Below are 18078 nucleotides of genomic sequence, written 5' to 3'. Positions count from 1 at the left end.
CACACAAAGGAATTGTGGTGGTTGAGGCCTAGGTGATAGTTCATTCTTAAGGCACGGACACACCAGGCCGATTATCAGCGTCGGTGGGCGTCAGGGCGTTGGTGGGCGTCAGGTCGTCGGTGGGCGTCAGGTCGTCGGTGGGCGTCTGGCCGTCGATGAGTTTCGACACGCCCTACTCAGATTAGTGTGTCCCGATCTGATTGGCTGTTCAGCTAGCGAATCAGTGCATGAGAAGCGAAACGGAAGTGAGGGACCCAAACAAACTATTAAGAAGGCAAATCTGAGATTTCATTTAACTCCAGCTCTCGACACAGGTTCGGGAAAGCCCCATGAGCTTCTCGCTGTAGAGTGAAAATGGAACGCACACGCTATTTGTTGTTTGTTTATATCACGCAGTCTGTTCTTCTTCTCTCGGTTATCACACAGTCTGTCTTCCGGTTGTTGCCTCTTTTGAATGACGAATACACACTACCACCTCCTGCTGGTTTAGGAGAGTTATTGCCACTCACGCATGCGCAGTTCGTACGTGCTACTTGGCCGTCGGCTGAAGTCTTTGCGGTGTGTTCCAGTGCGACACATGGCCAAAACGCAGAGACGTGACACAACAGTCTGGGTCTGTCTGTGTCAGTGCTTTGTTGTCAGATTGGTGTGTCCGGGCCTTTAAGAACACTTACTTTCTGCTACCCAAAGACAAATGAAACATTAGCTTTGAGAGGAATATGCATCTTTATTTATTATGTGAATGTTTGTGCTGATATATTGTTAACAGCTTTGTTGACTGCTCTAGCAACAGAATAAACAAAATACCCATATGTGAGTGTACTCACAGTACAGCTGCCTCACACACATACACACAACTTGTTTAATGGTTGGACTATGTGTTGATAGACACTGTCAGATTCACTGCCTTGACAAAAATTTTGATTTGTGACTTTATTAAAGCCTGCCAAAGTACCTAAAATTAAACCCTTTAGTTTATTTTATTATGTTGAAATCCTGTGACATGATATATATCATCCTTGATGAACATATTGTATGTAAGATGATTCAGGGTATATGAACACGGTATGGTATCAAAGACAGTGGCCAGTGTGATTTACATTGAGTTTGAATGACAATGTGAACTTTTTCATCACATTATGGCAAAGAAAGACAAATGAGACAAGCTAAACCATGACTTATGTCAGGGTGGAGTGGAGCAGGTTGGACCCTACATTTTAATGCTTGGTAATTGTGAGTTAAAAGCAAGGCAAGGAACTGTGCGGGAAGGAAAGCTGAACTTCAACATAAACAAAGTGCCACAACCCAACAGAGACTAAATAAACCAAGAAGCAGGACTTAAATACCAACTGATCTGATGAAGGATAAAGTGCAGGTGTTTCAGAAGTCAGGTGGGTTCAGGGCTGATGGAGAACAGGTGCAATAAGGCCAAGACAAGCAATCAAACAAGGCTGGAAAACACACAGACAGGAAGTGAAAATATAAATGATACAAGGAGAAATAACCCTTTTAGAAACAACAAAGACAGATTAAGACAGTCTAAAAACCAAGTAACCTAAGAAACAGTGGATTCTTTTTTATCCTTACCACAAATAAAACATATAAAGTCAGTCTCACAGTGTGGACAGGACACACACACACACGTAGCTTTTTCTTCCAATTATAGTAACATTTTTTAAATAGACAATTATCCCTGTCAGTAAACTCCAGTTTTGAATGGGGTTTGTATTTTTTTCTCCATTGATTGAGCCATCTGATTGCTGAACTCATACAATTAAAGTCAACTTGAGGGTGATTGAGCTGTGAACCCACACAACAGTCATTCAAACATCTCTATTCTTATCTCCTATTGTAGTGAGGCTTTATGTTCCCATTGAATTCCTAACTGTGCCAAAGCACCAACCGGGGTTGCTAGAATATTTGTGACAGGCTTTATACTGCTTTCATTTTATTTAACATGCTGCATGTGTATAATCTGTACACTTAATACCTACACTATGACTTTTTATTTTATTTGATTGGAATAATGGTTATGGCTGCATTTCCATGCAGATAAAAAAAACAAAGCAGATAAAGGTGAAGCGGGAATAAAGGTGATGACAGCCAATTTGTGCCGCAGGGGAACAGAAGGAACTAGATGATGACTACAATTGAAAGCCTAAAGCACATAAGCCTATGATCGCTTATATGTAATGCATTTAAATTCAACCAGCATCTCCTCAGCTCATTGATATATAAAACAATTCATGTCAAGTGTTTGTGTGGGGTGTGTGTTCACACAAACAGATTCAAACGTTTGAATTCATGCGGTTGTTCTTCCTGTTTCTCACTTGCACTGCATGCAAATGGCAGAGTGTGCGTGTTTGTTTAGCAAATTAAATTATATCACAACACAATATTTCGTAAGTAGATTCCATACGGATGTGCCTCGGAATGCCTTGAGAATGTGTCTGCAAAAGCTTCCTGGTTGAAATCTGCATAAACAGTTTCAGCTTTCAGATTTATTATTAAAGAGCAATTTAACACCCTGTTTTTACAGGAAAACCCCCTCTTGAAAATGTATGTGATGTTTCCATTAGAGTTTATGGTTGGAGTGTCCCAGGGTTCATCAGAGAGATTTTAAATATTTTTGGGGGCTCATGTGGAAATAATTATTGATATCTGATCTAAATCAGCCTGCACGTCTCATTGAAAGTCTACAATACAAAGTTGATCAATTGTACATTGAATTGAATTTCTTCTAATTAGGTCACTTCACAAATTCATCATAATCTTGTTTATTAATTTCAAGTTCACATGTGCCAACCGTGCATGCAGCCTGTTGCAGTCTGCCTGCTAAATTTGAAAAATGTTCAGTAATCACAGAAGATATACATGCACACACGCAACCAGATGCAGATAGGAGAGGTGGCTGAGCAGAGCAAGCTAACGGCGTAACCTATAAGTCAGACAGACGAGCAAACGGTGTTAGCCAGGAGTCAGACGCACATCTTGAGTGAAACTGAAATATTTCAATTGATTGATATTGCCTAGAAGATTATGTTGGATATACACTATGCTGATGATAACACATAAGCATACAGCTTGATTGCAGCAACATTCAGCAACAAAAAGTGGGGGGAAAAATACATGAATGAAGGGATAAAAGAAGGTAATTTTGCAATCAGACTGACCTATGATGCAGATGTAAAATGCTGCGATGATATCAGCCTCTTTGGAGAGTTTCGAGGCGAAAGGGTCACCATGGAGGAGATAATGGGGGACGTATGCAGTTTGACTCCACGTCTCGTTCTCCATCACTGCCATCAGGCGGGAATGTCCTAGGAAGTAGAGAAGAAGGCTGAAACTGCTTCTTCAGATTGAAAACAGGTCACACACACACAGGCACCAGGTATACAGGACACATAATTGCACATGCAGTTGATGAAATGCAAAAACAGGCATAACGTAATACGTGACACATGCCAGTGCGGGGACCCTAGCAGTAGATACAATTGTCAATCATCTTGTAATGTGCTTTCCTACGCTGTGGCTAGAGTGAGTGGATGAAGCACTGGGTTGTTATTTGTCACAAATTGGTTTATATGAAAGCTTGTGGGGAAGTTAGCTTGTTCCTATCATTAAAATAGCAACAGTAAAGATAAGAATGGCTCCCGCTCTGACCTGGGAATGTCTATTTGAAGCCAACATAGGTCACCTTTGTGATTCGTGTGGATACGCTGAGCTTTCAAATGTGTGAGTTTGAGTGTGTGTATGTGTGTGGTTGTGGTTGTGGTTGTGGTTGTGGGTGGAGGGGGGGGGGGGCATTTCTGGGCCATATGCTCGGGACAGTTAATGAACCTGTAGGCAAGTTGTTTTGATTAAGTGAGCCATCATGTTGTTACATTCCTTTAGTAACATTTGTTACGATGTGAGGTGCAGGTGAAAGAACGATACGTGGAGAGAGGGTTTTCTTGCAAACATAAACAGGCGTTTTATTCTTAGCCTTCCACATTATTCCACAGAAAACACAAACTGCATGCCTGGTGCTGCATTCACCAGCAAGGAACAAGCACAAAATGCCCCCTTCCCCTCTCTTCCCAATGACATTTATTGGAGACTGCCCGCCTTCCCACTCCAACCTGGCCAATCAGGTCATGGTTCCGAAAGCGGAGTGAAGGGTTAAATACAAAATTAAACACTGTTGTCTACACTTAATAAAACCCTAAAGGCTTCAGTAAATTCATCATTGCATCAACATAAAGATTATACCTTCAAAAACAACAAGGTCTGCTTAAAACGGATAGTTTTTAACCTAATTGACACTCATAAAATCACACATTTCCTGACCAATCGCGTCCAAGACTCCGCCTACTCATACGGCACATATAAGGAGCACTTTGGAGGCGTGCTCCCCCTTTGAGCACTGGGACAAGATTGCGTCCAGGTCTGAACAAAGGAAATGGTGATTACTTGGTGCTTGTGTATTTTACAGACTGACAAATTAATTTAGATGCATTTTATTAGTTTGTCTATGTAAACTGTTTTTATAACTTTAACTGAAATAAAGACAACTCTGAAAAAACATGTACTACCTTTCTTAACAAAACAAATAGTTAAGACCAACATGTTAGTGAGGGAGTGTGTGCGCTTCCTCACACCATTTGAATTCAAATTATAAAAATACCTGCCAACCCCAACACAGAGCCACCGTATATTTAATAAAGCTTACATATATTATTTTAGTCCCTTTTTAAAAAGAGTCATGTTGGATACATATGAATAAACAATGACACACTATAGAGTAGTAACAAATTATCTAATTAAATTCACCTTAGGTTTGACTGGAAGTAGAAGTCGCGTTAACCAAATATTTTCCGTCTACAGTATGATGAATTTTTTTTAACAATGAAGGAAAAATATGAAAGCCATCCGTAGTTTTTGACGGATTAGAAACTCAGAACAGCGCCAAAGTTTCCCCGCAGTGGGGCTCCGGTATTATACCGTTTAATGCCCAAATGGAAATTATATCGTTTCCAAACCTAAATTTGCCAAACAGATCAACAAAAGTATTTGCTTTACGCTGTGCACAGGGGGGATGCAGGGGGGACGCCAGGGATTTTGGGCCCCATGAAAAGATATCATATTATTGGGCCCCACCACCAGGCACAGGCCATGCCAACCAAGCAAAATTGCTGTAACCACACCTCCAGAACCCAAACGACTAATGTATGCTTTAAATAACTCTACCTGTGCAGGCTTGCATCTATCTTGTAGTCCAATACTAACTGCACAGTATTTACTGACACTGAGCTGTGAAAATATAACACAGTGCAGACGTGCAACATTCTGCAGCAGTATAATTCACTATTTGATATAAAACTAACATTCCTGACAATAGGCTAGTTGCACAAGATGGCGTCTATCAACTTCCGGCGGCTGGTTGTGAGCCTGAGTACTTCCGGTCTTCGGTGTGGAGTTGTTTGGGGAGTTAGCGATATACATATGATAGATAGAGACTACGAGGTGGCTAAAACCATTAGGGAGAAAGGAGATCATTTTTATTTTTATTTGTACATGGAGTGATATGCACTACACTACATTGGCAGGTTTGCCATCACTCACTGTACAGAGGCTCAGTCATTGGTACACATTTATTTATAAAGCTATATTTGGCAAACTCCCGTATTACATCTGTTCACTGATAAAGCAGAAAGTGGCAAGCAGCTATTGTCTGAGATCGCATGATGTAGTCTTGTTAGATGTGCCAAGAGTAAGGACTTTCTTAGGTAAGACAGCTTTTATGTGCGCAGCTCCACTTGCTTGGAACAGTCTACAGCTAAAATTGAAATTGAGCAATTTTATTTCTCTGAATGTTTTTAAAGCACGTCTAAGTGAAATGCTTTCTGAAACTATGGGTATTTGTAAATGTTGATAAGTATGTAAATATGTTGTATGATATCCTCTATTGTTTGTTTTTATGTTGTTTTATGTTTCATGTGGAACTTAAATTGCTGCAGGTCTCCCTTGTAAAAGAGATCTATGATCTCAATGGACCAATCTGAATAAATAAAGGTTTGAAATTAAATGAAACATTAGTGTACCACACTACATCATATGTTATCATATTGTGGATTTATTATATTATGTATTGTCCTATGTTATTTTTGTGTGCATTTGTTTTGAGGTTATAATTCATTAGTTATATATAATATATATATATTAGTTATATTCATTAGCCGATTCTTTTGAAAATGGAAAATGAGCCAAACGCAGCAGCATTTGGATGCACTTCAACCAAAACCCAGGCAGTGATAAAGCGCACCATTTGTAAAGGCACACTATCCTTTAAAGCAGGGTCAACAAATAATCTCCATCGCCACTTAAAAACACAGTATCTAATATAAAGAGTTGCGTGAATTTCATTCAAGGCAAGGCAACTTTATTTACTTAACACATACAGAGGGTAAATTCAAAGTACCGGTAGTACATTCACTGACATGGATATGGCGCCACCTTGTGTCATGTTTACAAAGAAGATTATTGACATTAGGTCTGGCAATACAGTCAATCATTATCCTGGTGATTATTTCGCTTATTTTCCCTTCAAAGAGCCATAATTCCCATCACTAATTGCTGCCCAGGCTTGCCAATGCTTTTACCAGTGGTCCGTTCTGGTAGTTGACCAGGAAGCAAGCCACATTGAAGAGCTCCTCAATGCTTCCACACACAGACAGTGGTATGGCTTTGTCAAATAGTTTGTTCTCATTGACTCTTCTGATGCATCTCTCCACATGGACCCTCAGACTTGCAATGGATTGAGTCTGCCTGACATCCTCCCTGCTCATTTGGTTTTTTTTGTGCAGAAAGGCAGGCCGGTAAACTTTACACTCAACCAGATTGTTCACAAGGAACCCTTTGTCGACCATTATCGCCATTTCTGGTGTGAGCAGGCTCACGATGCCAGACAGCTTGAAGATCTCCCGGTCACTCATAGATCCTGCATACAGGCCAGACACAAATGTAATGGTGCCATGCCGATCATGGCCTTGAATGTAGCATGCGACTTGTATGTAGAAAACACCTCACTCTGCAGTAGGAGAGATGATGGAGTCTGGCAGAATACTTCAGTGCAGTCAAGCACCACTTGTGTGTCAGGGAAAGCTGAAAACTCTGGTGGAAGGTGAGCTTTGACAACTTCGCGTGGGATCCACAGACGTTTGCTTCCAAGCAGTTGGTAGAGGAAGTGTGTCCAGGTGGAAATATTTCTGCTGACTGTAGTGAGGTGAATGCCAAACCGTTCTGCTAGATCCCTCAGATGTAGGCCCACTGACAGGTGCATGAGGAACAGCAGCAGCTCATCTATGGGTGGAAGTTTCTGTGAAAACAAATAAGTGTTAGGCATACTGTAGATACTGTTATAGGGGAGACCGGCTACAGTTGTAACACATTTTCCTTAGGTTTGTTGGTGTGTGTGTGTGTGTGTGTGTGTGTGTGTGTGTGTGTGTGTGTGTGTGTGTGTGTGTGTGTGTGTGTGTGTGTGTGTGTGTGTGTGTGTGTGTGTTTTGTGAGTGATGTGATGTGATGCACTTGTTAAACGGTGGTATAGTGTGCAGCGTGCATAATTATTAACATACATCCATGCTTGTATGCTGCTTACCGTTGTTGATGGTTGAGAGGAATCCGAGCTGCTGGCAGAGGATGCCTTGGCGTTGGTGATCCGCACCATCTTGGTGTTGGCTGCAGGCTCCACCAATTTCCAAAAGGCGAGGAAATGCTTGTATGTGGCAAATCTAAAAATGTAATATCGTTCATGTTAGACATAGTTTTGTTTCTTAAATTAGCTTCCCCAAATGAAAAGTGTTGATCAAACTAGTGGCCATAACAACATCCTGATAGCCTTATAAACAAACCTTATAAACAAACCTGGTGTAGAAACGAATGTCCTCGTCCGACCCTTCCACCTCGTACTCAGCTGTCAAGTCCGGGGTGGGACTCTCTGCCCTCGGCCGACGCTCCCAAACATTACGTCTTGGTAGCTCGTAGTTATTCCAAGCAAAGAGAACAGGTGTAGCTCCTTTCTTTTCTCTGTTCAGTCCTCCAGCTGTGACCAATAAGTCTCCTGGTCGAAAATGCCTACTACACACACGGGTATTTGTTGTGGGGCTGAAATTGTCCCTACAGACCTTGATCAGCCACTGAGCCTTTACCTCAGCATCAATAGGAAATGAATGGAAACGTATCTCCCGATTATAACGGGACTTATTTGTACAAAGCAATGGCACACAGCAATGTAGTGCCGACTTTCTTACCCGCTGGAAGGCCAATCGCTTTTCTTTACCGCTCATCATCTATGCTATCTATCGCTATCTGTATGCTAACTGTAAGCTATGTATCTTGCTATCTATCTATCTATCTATCTATCTATCTATCTATCTATGTATCTATCTATCTATCTATCTATCTATCTATCTATCTCTCTCTCTCTCTCTCTCTATCTCTCTCTCTCTCTCTATCTATCTATCTATCTCTCTCTCTATCATATGTATATCGCTAACTCCCCAAACAACTCCACACCGAAGACCGGAAGTACTCAGGCTCACACCCAGCCGCCGGAAGTTGATAGACGCCATCTTGTGCAACTAGCCTATAGTCATCTTTTATTAGACCCTCCAGAAAAACGCAGGCAAAAATCCTTGATTATGCGGGCTAAATTCCTTGATTATGCGATTAAACATGCAGGGTTTTTATGTGATTTTATGCGGTGAAATTGCGGGAAGTTGCGAAATATGCAAAGTATGCGGGGAAAAAGAATAACAATTTTTTAAAATATTGGGCTGTCTTATTTATTCTCTCTCACAAAGCAATTGGGCTATTTTAATCTCACACACACACACACACACACACACACACACACACACACACACACACCCCCCCCACACACACACACTTCTCCGCCTCATTCTGTTTTCATTTACTCGTTTGTTATCTGACCAGCTTCAATCTTGTAGGCTACTCACTTCGTTTCTTGTAGCCCTCGAAAGGGTTTTGGAGGTGAACGTGAGTCGTTTGGCTTTCTTGTCCGCAGCAGCAGAAAGCATTTTTGAATGTTTGAATGAATCAAAGTGGGTCGTCACCGTCGATTTTCTCTAAGACGTATGCTCCAACACACAGTTGCACGGGGTGCAGAATAGTTTCCCCCCACTTTTTGCCCAGTCTTTAGTAGAAATGTTCGTCGGTAAATGAGATGGATTAGATTTTTTCATCTTGGTGTTTTCTCTATCGTGTGAGCTCCACACGTTCACTCTATACAGTGTTTTTTACATTCTGTGATGTGCGAGCTGATGACGTCACGTCAAGACGAGTTAACTTTTTTTTCTTCTCAACTTTGTGTGGAAAAATGCGGGGATTATGCGGCCTTTTGATAAATATGCGGCCTTTTAAAAATCTGCGCCATTTTGCTGATTATGCGGTAAATTCTGCGATCGCAGAATCGCGTTTTTCTGGAGGGTCTACTTTATGGTGTAAATGCCTTTTTAATAATAACATTTTTGAATGGAACATTCTCAACATGAATGCATAAAGCCAAATAAATTTAACTTAAATATGTGGGGAAATACTGTGTTTGAAATGTAAAATTGAAATTAGATGTTAGCTTTTTGTTTTGATATATATATATATATATATATATATTTTGTATTCTAGTCTCTCTTCAGATATGTTAAGTGGCATGTCATTCAACACAATGCTGCTCACCTCCTTCAGTTGGGAGAAAAGCTGGTTCAGGTTCAGCATTATGGGGGGACAGGGCTGCTGAGCCTAAAGATGGGATTGGTTGGTCCTGGCACCAGGGGGGAGGGACAACTGATTTAGTATGAACAGCTGATGTACCTGCATTTATTAAAGGTCAGCTAAAAGAGCAGTGAAATGAAAAACCTCTGAATTTGCTGTGAAGATTTTAACAGTAGGCTGAGTACTTAATGTCAGCTTAGTCCATTATTATTCACAATGGACTATGCTTAGCTAACAGACTCATTTCCACCACTCGTGGACACCCACCTTTTCTTTAGAAAAACTAGGTGACATACTGTCGCCCTTTAGTCCCTCTCTCTTGTCTTTCTCTCCTTTCTTTTATTTTTTTAAAGCCTGACTTTGTTAGTCATTGAGACATGGATGGTACACACGTAAGTAGCCTACTAGCATCCCTCCTCACATGCTCTCACTCTCTGCTAGAAAGATCCGGTGCCGCACCGTGTTTGGAGGCAGGACCAAACCATTACATGTAAATAGAAGGGGGTGTACAGAGGCTTTTGATAATTATATTTTGGAAGAAAATAAGTTAAATTAATCGTAGATTTAGTGAGTACATTATCAATATAACGTTCTATTTTTTTTATATAACAGTAATTTACATTTTAACATATTATATAGCATTATCCTGCCCCAGGTTCGTTCAGAAATTGAGATAGGTCGTTGTTCTTGGTATAAAGTATAAAACGTCCCCAGACCTTCTGAAACAGTTCTTGTTGTCTTTGAGAATGTAAGTGACTTTTTTCTAAAGGCAGACATGAAGAAAGTTCCCTAAACCACTGTGCAATACTAGGTCAGCCCAACTGTTTCCATGTCAAGGCAATCGCTCTTTTTGCTTGTAATAAACAGATACCTATAAAAACTTGTTCATAACGTTGTATGTTATGTCCATCCGGATATAGGCCAAGTAGGAACATTGTTGGTTCCAGCTTTAAGCTGATCGCTAAAATATTCTGTAATGTTACCCTAACCTCTTCCCAGAATTCCTTTATTCTTGGACATAACAATGGACAATGGAACAGTGTGCCTTTTTCTTCCCCACATCTGATGCACGTGTCTGGGATATTAGCATTACATTTATTCAGTTTTTCTGGTGTAATATACACTCTCATTAGCCACTTGTATTGCAGAAGCTTTAGACGTGTATTACCCGTCTGTGTTTGGGCCGCCTTACAAGCTGTGCTCCACTGTTCCAATGTTAGATCTTCCTGTAAGTCAATTCTCAATATAACATTCTTCTATTAATGTTAATTATTGATGAATGATGAAAGGTTACTTAAACATTTGTTTCTTAATGTTCTAAAATTGTTTGGGCACCTGTCAGTCACGGGCCCTTAGAATTGCCCTAACTTTTCACCCCCTTACTAAGGACGAGAGCTTGAAACTACGCAGCCGTTTGAATCGATAGCGTTTAACAGACGGGCGCTGTTCGGGGCGTTACGTTACAAAATACTACGCAGACAGCGCTAGCTGGGAGATCGATCATTTTGCTAAATGCGGGACTATTAAATCCACGTAAACTACACATCACAGCAATGAGGCCAGATCAATGAAACCAGGATACATCCTTTACCATAAAAACTGGATCTGAACACAGCTACCTGTGTGCGTTTGATAAATACTTTCTGATGTTATATTTATGATATGCTACTTATTAGCTACATGGCCCTAACGTGTAAAGTTATACAAGCATTTGTACCAGTGCTTTTCACAAGTAGACTCTTGCAGGCCAGAGTAGCTGGAGTGATTCAACAACAACAAAAATACATATCTGAGAAGTGATCAGGACGAACAGAAAGAAGAAAAGGAAAATAAAGTTCACTGAAGAGACCAGGAGGGTCAGAGCAGGAGGAAGAGGAGGAGATGAAGACATTAGTGAAGAAGAAGACATGTAGGCTATATGAGGATTGGAATAAAGATGAAGTGTCAGAAAGAGGGACAGAGGCAGTGATCAGGACGCAGATGAAACTCCAGCTGGACCACATGGTATGTTCTTATTCTGCAGCACAATCTAGAAGCTCTTAGTATTGACAAATATGTATTGAAATGCGTTGCTGCACAGGTCACCTTTAGCTCTCTGAAGAGATGGGTGATGTCATTTGTGTACTTAATTATAACTAAGTACTTTTACTGTACTTACAGTAAGCAGAATTCTGAGTATTCTCTGAATCGGGTGCCTTTTGGGTCTTTACATCTTTGAAAAATGAAACCAAAATGTTTGGTCATAACATCTGGTAGTGGACTACTTACATTTTCCCACCTCAGGCACAGAATATAAATAATTACTAGGAATTTCCTTGAAAAAATGTAACAGGGCTGAAGTTTTTGACAAAAAGTAGGCCTGAGACCTTGTTTAGCTAAGATATGGCACCACATGGAAGTCAAGGACATTACAAAATTGTAATATTTTGTAATAAATAATTATTTACTATTATTAATTCATATAACAGAGCTGAAATGTTGAGCATGTCAATCTTAATCTGAAAATACAAAAACTGAAATAAGAGAAGAAACTGACACTTGCCCATCTTTTCTTCAGAAGACTTTTGTGATGTAATTCCCTCAATGCAGATCACACATGGACTGATCCATTATTTTAGCTTAATAGGAGGGTAAATGGTATGGCTTGACGGGGTTGAAACAAACAGAGGGACGTGTGTCAATATTGCAATTTCAAGTATTTTTTCAGAATTTCTTTTTGATCAGTTAAAGTTGACAAGCATATGATTATATTAGCAGCAACATTTTGGGATAATTGCCCATTTTGATTTGTTTATTATTAAATTAATATGTAATAATGCTTAGTGAGGACATGCAAATATGTCTGTCTACTACTACTAAGACAACAATTTTTTTAAAAACAAAATATATATATACATTTAGTTTTACATTGTAATGCAAAACAACCTGTTCCATTATTTAATTGCTTTAAAATACATTTTGTAGTTTCCTTTCATTTATAATTGTTGACGTAAGCTTGGGGGACTCAAAGGGCACCCGATTGTTTGTCTGAACACCTTGTTTCTCTTGTGCATTAAGAACACTTGTGTTAGGGCATGAATTAACAATAAATAGATTATATACAGTAAATACCACGTACTCTCCGCCCTCCCATGCCACACTGGCATGACCTCTTGCCCCCCCTTTGCCCCCCAATGTAAAATGTTCTAGAACCGCCACTGCCGACGGGTAATAATGGATTTTGACGGAAATGTTGCGATCCTGTCCGTCAAAATGACGGGCAGTGAAAAAGTGCAACCTCTGACTGGAACATATTCAATCAGATTGTCAGATGGCAGTGGTTTGCCCTTGCTGCACACACCACTGAAACCCCAAGCCACTTATTAAAAACAGATGTCACAGGCATCAAGAAGAGATTGCCTTACAGTGATTTAGCAGAGTAGGGACCCAGGCTGCATGTGTTACAGCTTTCCTCATATGATGATTAATGTGTTGTCAGGTTTAGAGTGGTCTCGGTTGTGCAGGTTCGAGAAAACAGCAAATAAGGCCCAGCATAGCTATTTTTCCCAGTATACTGTACATTTGGACAAACTAACCTGAGAAAAGCATGGATGTAAATACCACAATGAATGAGGGCTCATTTTGCTGTTTCAGTTTCAGGGTCAAGGCACTGTGCGTGCTGGTTCACTTTCACAATGTAGTGGATTATTATTGGGACACTTAAAGTACACTGCCATTGTTAAGGTTATCAGTAACACCTGTGCTTCCCATACAAGTACAAAAAAACTCCATGCACCAAACAGAAGCACACATCTAGTAATAATGCTGAATAAGGCAGAAACAGCTCTAATCTGCCTCTGATTTGTTTACAATTACAACGCCCTAATTAGTTTCACAGCTTTCATCATAACTTAGCCAATCTAAGACATGGATGAACCTGTTTTTCTTCTGTAAGTTAATCAGTGGCGCATGAACCTAAAACCAGTGACTCTCGATTAAAATTATACGTTGATCGCCGTGGGCTAGGTCCATTATGATATGCATCCTAAGCCCCGCCTCAAATGAGCTGAATTTAGCTTTTAGTGCAGTTTACAACTTTTTGTAATACATTTTCATTATTTCAAGAGTTGGTCCTATGTTGTTGTGTTAGGGTTAACTTAAAAAAAAAAAAAACCATTTAAGGTCAATGGGAAAAAGTATTTTTGGTCCCAATGATGTTAAGTGACAGAAGTTTTCCACGATTTTCACATTACAAAAATGGGCTTTAACGCCAGGATCACTCCCTGGGGGCTTTAATCCAACATATGACAGCAATCAGTACTAGCTAAAGAAGCAGAGAAGCAGAGTGTGTGTTTTTTAGAGCAATGAGCCTTCAGAGGATTGAGAGGTTGTTGTCGGGATAACAGACTGTCGAACAAATTGGCTTTCACACCGTTGGGAAATGTTTTCGGAATATGGGGGTTTTGGAACAATTAGTCTCATTTAGCCACTTGGTCACAACAACATTTTTAAAGACATGTGAAGCCTATATTGCCTCTAATTAGGGCAACAGTTGGGCTAGACTGTTCTCAGGTGTTGTATAAATTCATCAATCCATCTTCTCCCGCTTATTCGTGGTCGGGTCGCGGAGGTAGCAGTTCCAGCAGAGAGCCCCAGACTTTCCTTTCCCTGGCCACATCAACCAGCTCTGACTGGGGGATTCCAAGGCGCTCCCAGGCCAGCGAAGAGATGTCATCCTTCCACCTGGTCCTAGGTCTACCCCTCGGTCTCCTCCCTGCTGGACGTGCCTAACATGTCAGTGTTTCCCCTATATAGAAATAGTGGCGGCGCAGCGCCACTGCTGAAATGTGAGCCCCGCCGCTAGGGGGCGCCAGCCAGGTACCCAAAAAAAAAAAAAAAAATATTTTTTACTTTTTTTTCTTTCTTAAAATAATAATAAGTGGCGACCATTTTTCATTTTTGATTGTTTGTTATGTGGATTTGTAGTATTTGTGTTACTGGCATAGGCGACACAGGCGGTCGCCTAGGGCGCCAGATCTGGGGGGCGCTGCGCTGGTAGCTCTGGGAGGGAAAAAACATTTTTGAACGTTGGCGCTCATCCAAATATTCGGCCTTGATGTAACAACATTCATAATTAAGTAAATGTAACACCCTTTTCACCCCGGTTACACGTTTAATTTTCCCTGTACGGTGGGCGCTAGGTTAACTAGGTTAACTAGGTGTTTCTACACGGACCACTATTGCGGTAAGCATGTTGTAACTTCCGGTTGTTGTTGTCATCTCCGGGTATCCCGTGTGCCTGTTCTGTTGCTGATAGCTTATTATCTTAACTTAATCGATTGTTTTAAAACTCTTGATCACGGCAACTGCCTGACGTTGTAATCACACGTTACTACAGCTTAAGCACTCACAAACTCTCCTTCTCTTAGCGACTGTAACTCCACAGTTGCCTACACTCTTTTCGGGTTTGCTAACGGTAGCTACTTTAGCTTGATAGCTAGCCATGGCTCTTTCCCCACCCTCGGGTGCTATTTCCTGCTCTAACTGTCTCATGTTTGGTTACTTCCCAACCTCCTTTACTGGTACCGATACATGTGTTAAATGTAGTATAGTTGCTAGGTTGGAGGCGGGAATCATAGCCATAGAAGCCCGGCTCCGCATCTTAGAAAATAACTCAGCTACATTAAAGCCCATGTTAGCCGGTGCAGACCGGCAAAAGGTAGCTCCTCTTAGCCGTCCCCCGGCAACTCCCGAGCAGCAGGGAGATTGGGTGACTGTTCAGAAGGGGCATAACGCGAAACCCGCAGGTCCCCACCAACCCGTTCACGTATCTAACAGATATTCCCCACTCAGCGAGACACCCGCTGAGAAGCCAACTCTGGTTATTGGTAGCTCTATTATGAGACACGTGAATTTAGAGACCGAAGCGTCCACAGTCACATGCATTCCGGGGGCCAGAGCGGGCGACGTTGAGGCGCATCTTAGACTGCTGGCTAAAAATAAACGTAAATACAGTAGGATTGTTATTCACGTCGATGGTAATGATGTTCGTTTACGCCAATCAGAATGCACCAAACTTAATGTGGCGTCGGTGTGTAGTTATGCTAAAACAATGTCGGACACCGTAATCTTCTCTGGTCCCCTCCCCAATCTGATCAATGATGACATGTATAGCCGCATGTCATCATTTCAGCGCTGGTTGTCTTGGTGGTGCCCAGCAAACAATGTGGGCTTCGTGAATAATTGGACAGCCTTCTGGGGAAAACCTGGTCTGATTAAGAGAGACGGCATTCATCCTACTTTGGAAGGTGCAAATCTCATTTCGGCAAACATTTCAGGGCTCTGTGGACTTAATCCATGACAAACTGGAGTTGAGACCAGGAGGCAGAGTCGCAGTCTTACACGCTTCTCTGCGCTCTCTCCTAGGCAGTCATCCATAGGAATCCCGAACCCAATAAAATACCCAATATTAACGGTGTGTGTGTCTGCCCAAGGACAATTTAAGGTAAAACCTAATACAGGTGTCATACATAATAACCTAATAAAAGTAAATGTAACAACTACTACAGTGCAACAAAACAGGAAGATTAAATGTGGTCTCTTAAACATAAGATCTCTAGCATCTAAAGCAATACTGGTAAATGATTTAATATCAGATTATAATATTGATATATGCTGTCTCACTGAAACTTGGTTGAGACATGAAGAATATGTCAGCATAAATGAGGCCACTCCACCCAGCCATATCAATACTCATATTGCCCGAGGCACGGGCCGAGGAGGTGGAGTTGCAGCAATCTTTGACTCAAGTTTACTTATCAATACTAAACAAAAATTTAATTATACCTCCTTTGAAAGCCTCATTTTCAGTCTTACGCATCCGACCTGGAAAACTTTGCAGCCAATCTTATTTGTTACAGTGTACCGTGCACCAGGTCCTTATTCAGAATTCTTATCAGAATTCTCTGAGTTTTTATCAGCTTTGGTACTTAAAACAGATAAAGTAATTATCGTAGGTGACTTTAATATTCATGTTGACGATGATAAAAATAGCCTTACTGTTGCATTTAACTCTATATTAGATTCTGTTGGTTTCTGTCAGAGTGTAAATAAACCAACCCACTGCTATAATCACACTCTTGACCTTGTTCTGACTTATGGTATTGAAATTGAGCAACTATTAGTCGAACCGCATAATCCTGCTTTATCCGACCATTTCTTAGTAACTTTTGAAGTACTGTTACTAGACTACAAAGCATTAGCCAAAAGCTCCTGCAGCAGAAACCTATCTGTTAGTGCTATAGCCAAATTTAAGGAAGAGATTCCACCAATACTTAACTCGATAGCATGTCTGCATGTAGGGGAGGAAACTTATACAAAATGTACACCACCCCAAATTGATCATGTTGTTGATAGTGCTACAGATGCGCTGCGAATAAAATTAGACTCGGTTGCTCCTTTGAAAAAGAAGAAAATAAAACAACATAGATTAGCTCCATGGCATAATGCCGAAACCCGCAAAATAAAGCAAAAGTCGAGACAACTTGAAAGGATATGGCGTTCCACTAAACTTGAAGAATCTCGTTTAATTTGGCAAATTACACTCAATGAATATAAGAAAGCACTGCGTAAAGCGAGAGCAGCATACTACTCTTCATTAATAGATGAGAATAAGAATAATGCAAGATTTCTTTTCAGCACTGTAGCCAGGCTGACAGAGAGCCACAGCTCGACTGAGCCTTCTATTCCCATAGCACTCAGTAGTAATGATTTTATGTGCTTTTTTAACGATAAAATTGTTACTCTTAGAAACAAAATCAATGACCTCTTGCCTTTAACCAGTATAGTGTTATCAACAGCTCCCGGAAACGTAAGTTCTAATATTACACTAGATAGTAAACTAGAATGCTTTTCAGCCATAAACCTTGAACAATTAAATTCAATGATTCTCTCTTCTAAACCATCAACGTGTATCTTAGACCCGATTCCAACTAAGCTGTTAAAAGAAGTTTTTCCATTAATTAGCACTTCTTTATTAAATATTATGAATATGTCTTTATTATCAGGCTATGTTCCACAATCATTCAAAGTAGCAGTGATAAAACCGCTTCTTAAAAAGCACAACCTCGATCCAGAGGTTTTAGCCAACTATAGACCTATTTCTAATCTTCCGTTCCTCTCAAAGATTCTTGAGAAAGCAGTCGCAAAACAGCTGTGTGATTACTTAAAAAACTATGATTTATTTGAAGATTTTCAGTCTGGCTTTAGAACACAACATAGCACAGAGACAGCTCTGGTTAAAGTCACAAATGACATTCTAATAGCCTC

At 40.6% G+C, this 18078-nt stretch overlaps 1 protein-coding gene and 1 long non-coding RNA gene across 2 annotated transcripts in view; both read right to left on the bottom strand.

Moving 5' to 3' along the window:
* Positions 1-2818: 2818 nt before the first annotated feature.
* Positions 2819-18078, bottom strand: part of LOC307016887 — a 77939-nt gene continuing 62679 nt past the window's right edge. The window contains exons 2-3 of the long non-coding RNA XR_013801962.1: positions 3174-3320; positions 2819-2938 (exon numbers count right to left, since the gene is read on the bottom strand). This is a non-coding gene — a long non-coding RNA (uncharacterized lncRNA). The remainder of the gene's footprint in view (positions 2939-3173; positions 3321-18078) is intronic.
* Positions 5479-8395, bottom strand: LOC307017488 (uncharacterized protein). Its single transcript, XM_079647107.1, has 3 exons — positions 7906-8395; positions 7640-7772; positions 5479-7357 (listed from the first exon to the last, which is right to left on the bottom strand). The coding sequence occupies exons 1-3, from the start codon at positions 8328-8330 to the stop codon at positions 6971-6973; spliced, it is 945 nt and encodes a 314-aa protein (XP_079503233.1). The 5' UTR covers positions 8331-8395; the 3' UTR covers positions 5479-6970.

The sequence above is a fragment of the Notothenia rossii genome, assembly GCF_949606895.1.
Source record: "Notothenia rossii genome assembly, chromosome: 8".
Classification (NCBI taxonomy): domain Eukaryota; kingdom Metazoa; phylum Chordata; class Actinopteri; order Perciformes; family Nototheniidae; genus Notothenia; species Notothenia rossii.
Note: the sequence above shows the minus strand (reverse complement) of the source record. Positions and strands in the feature narration are given on the sequence as shown.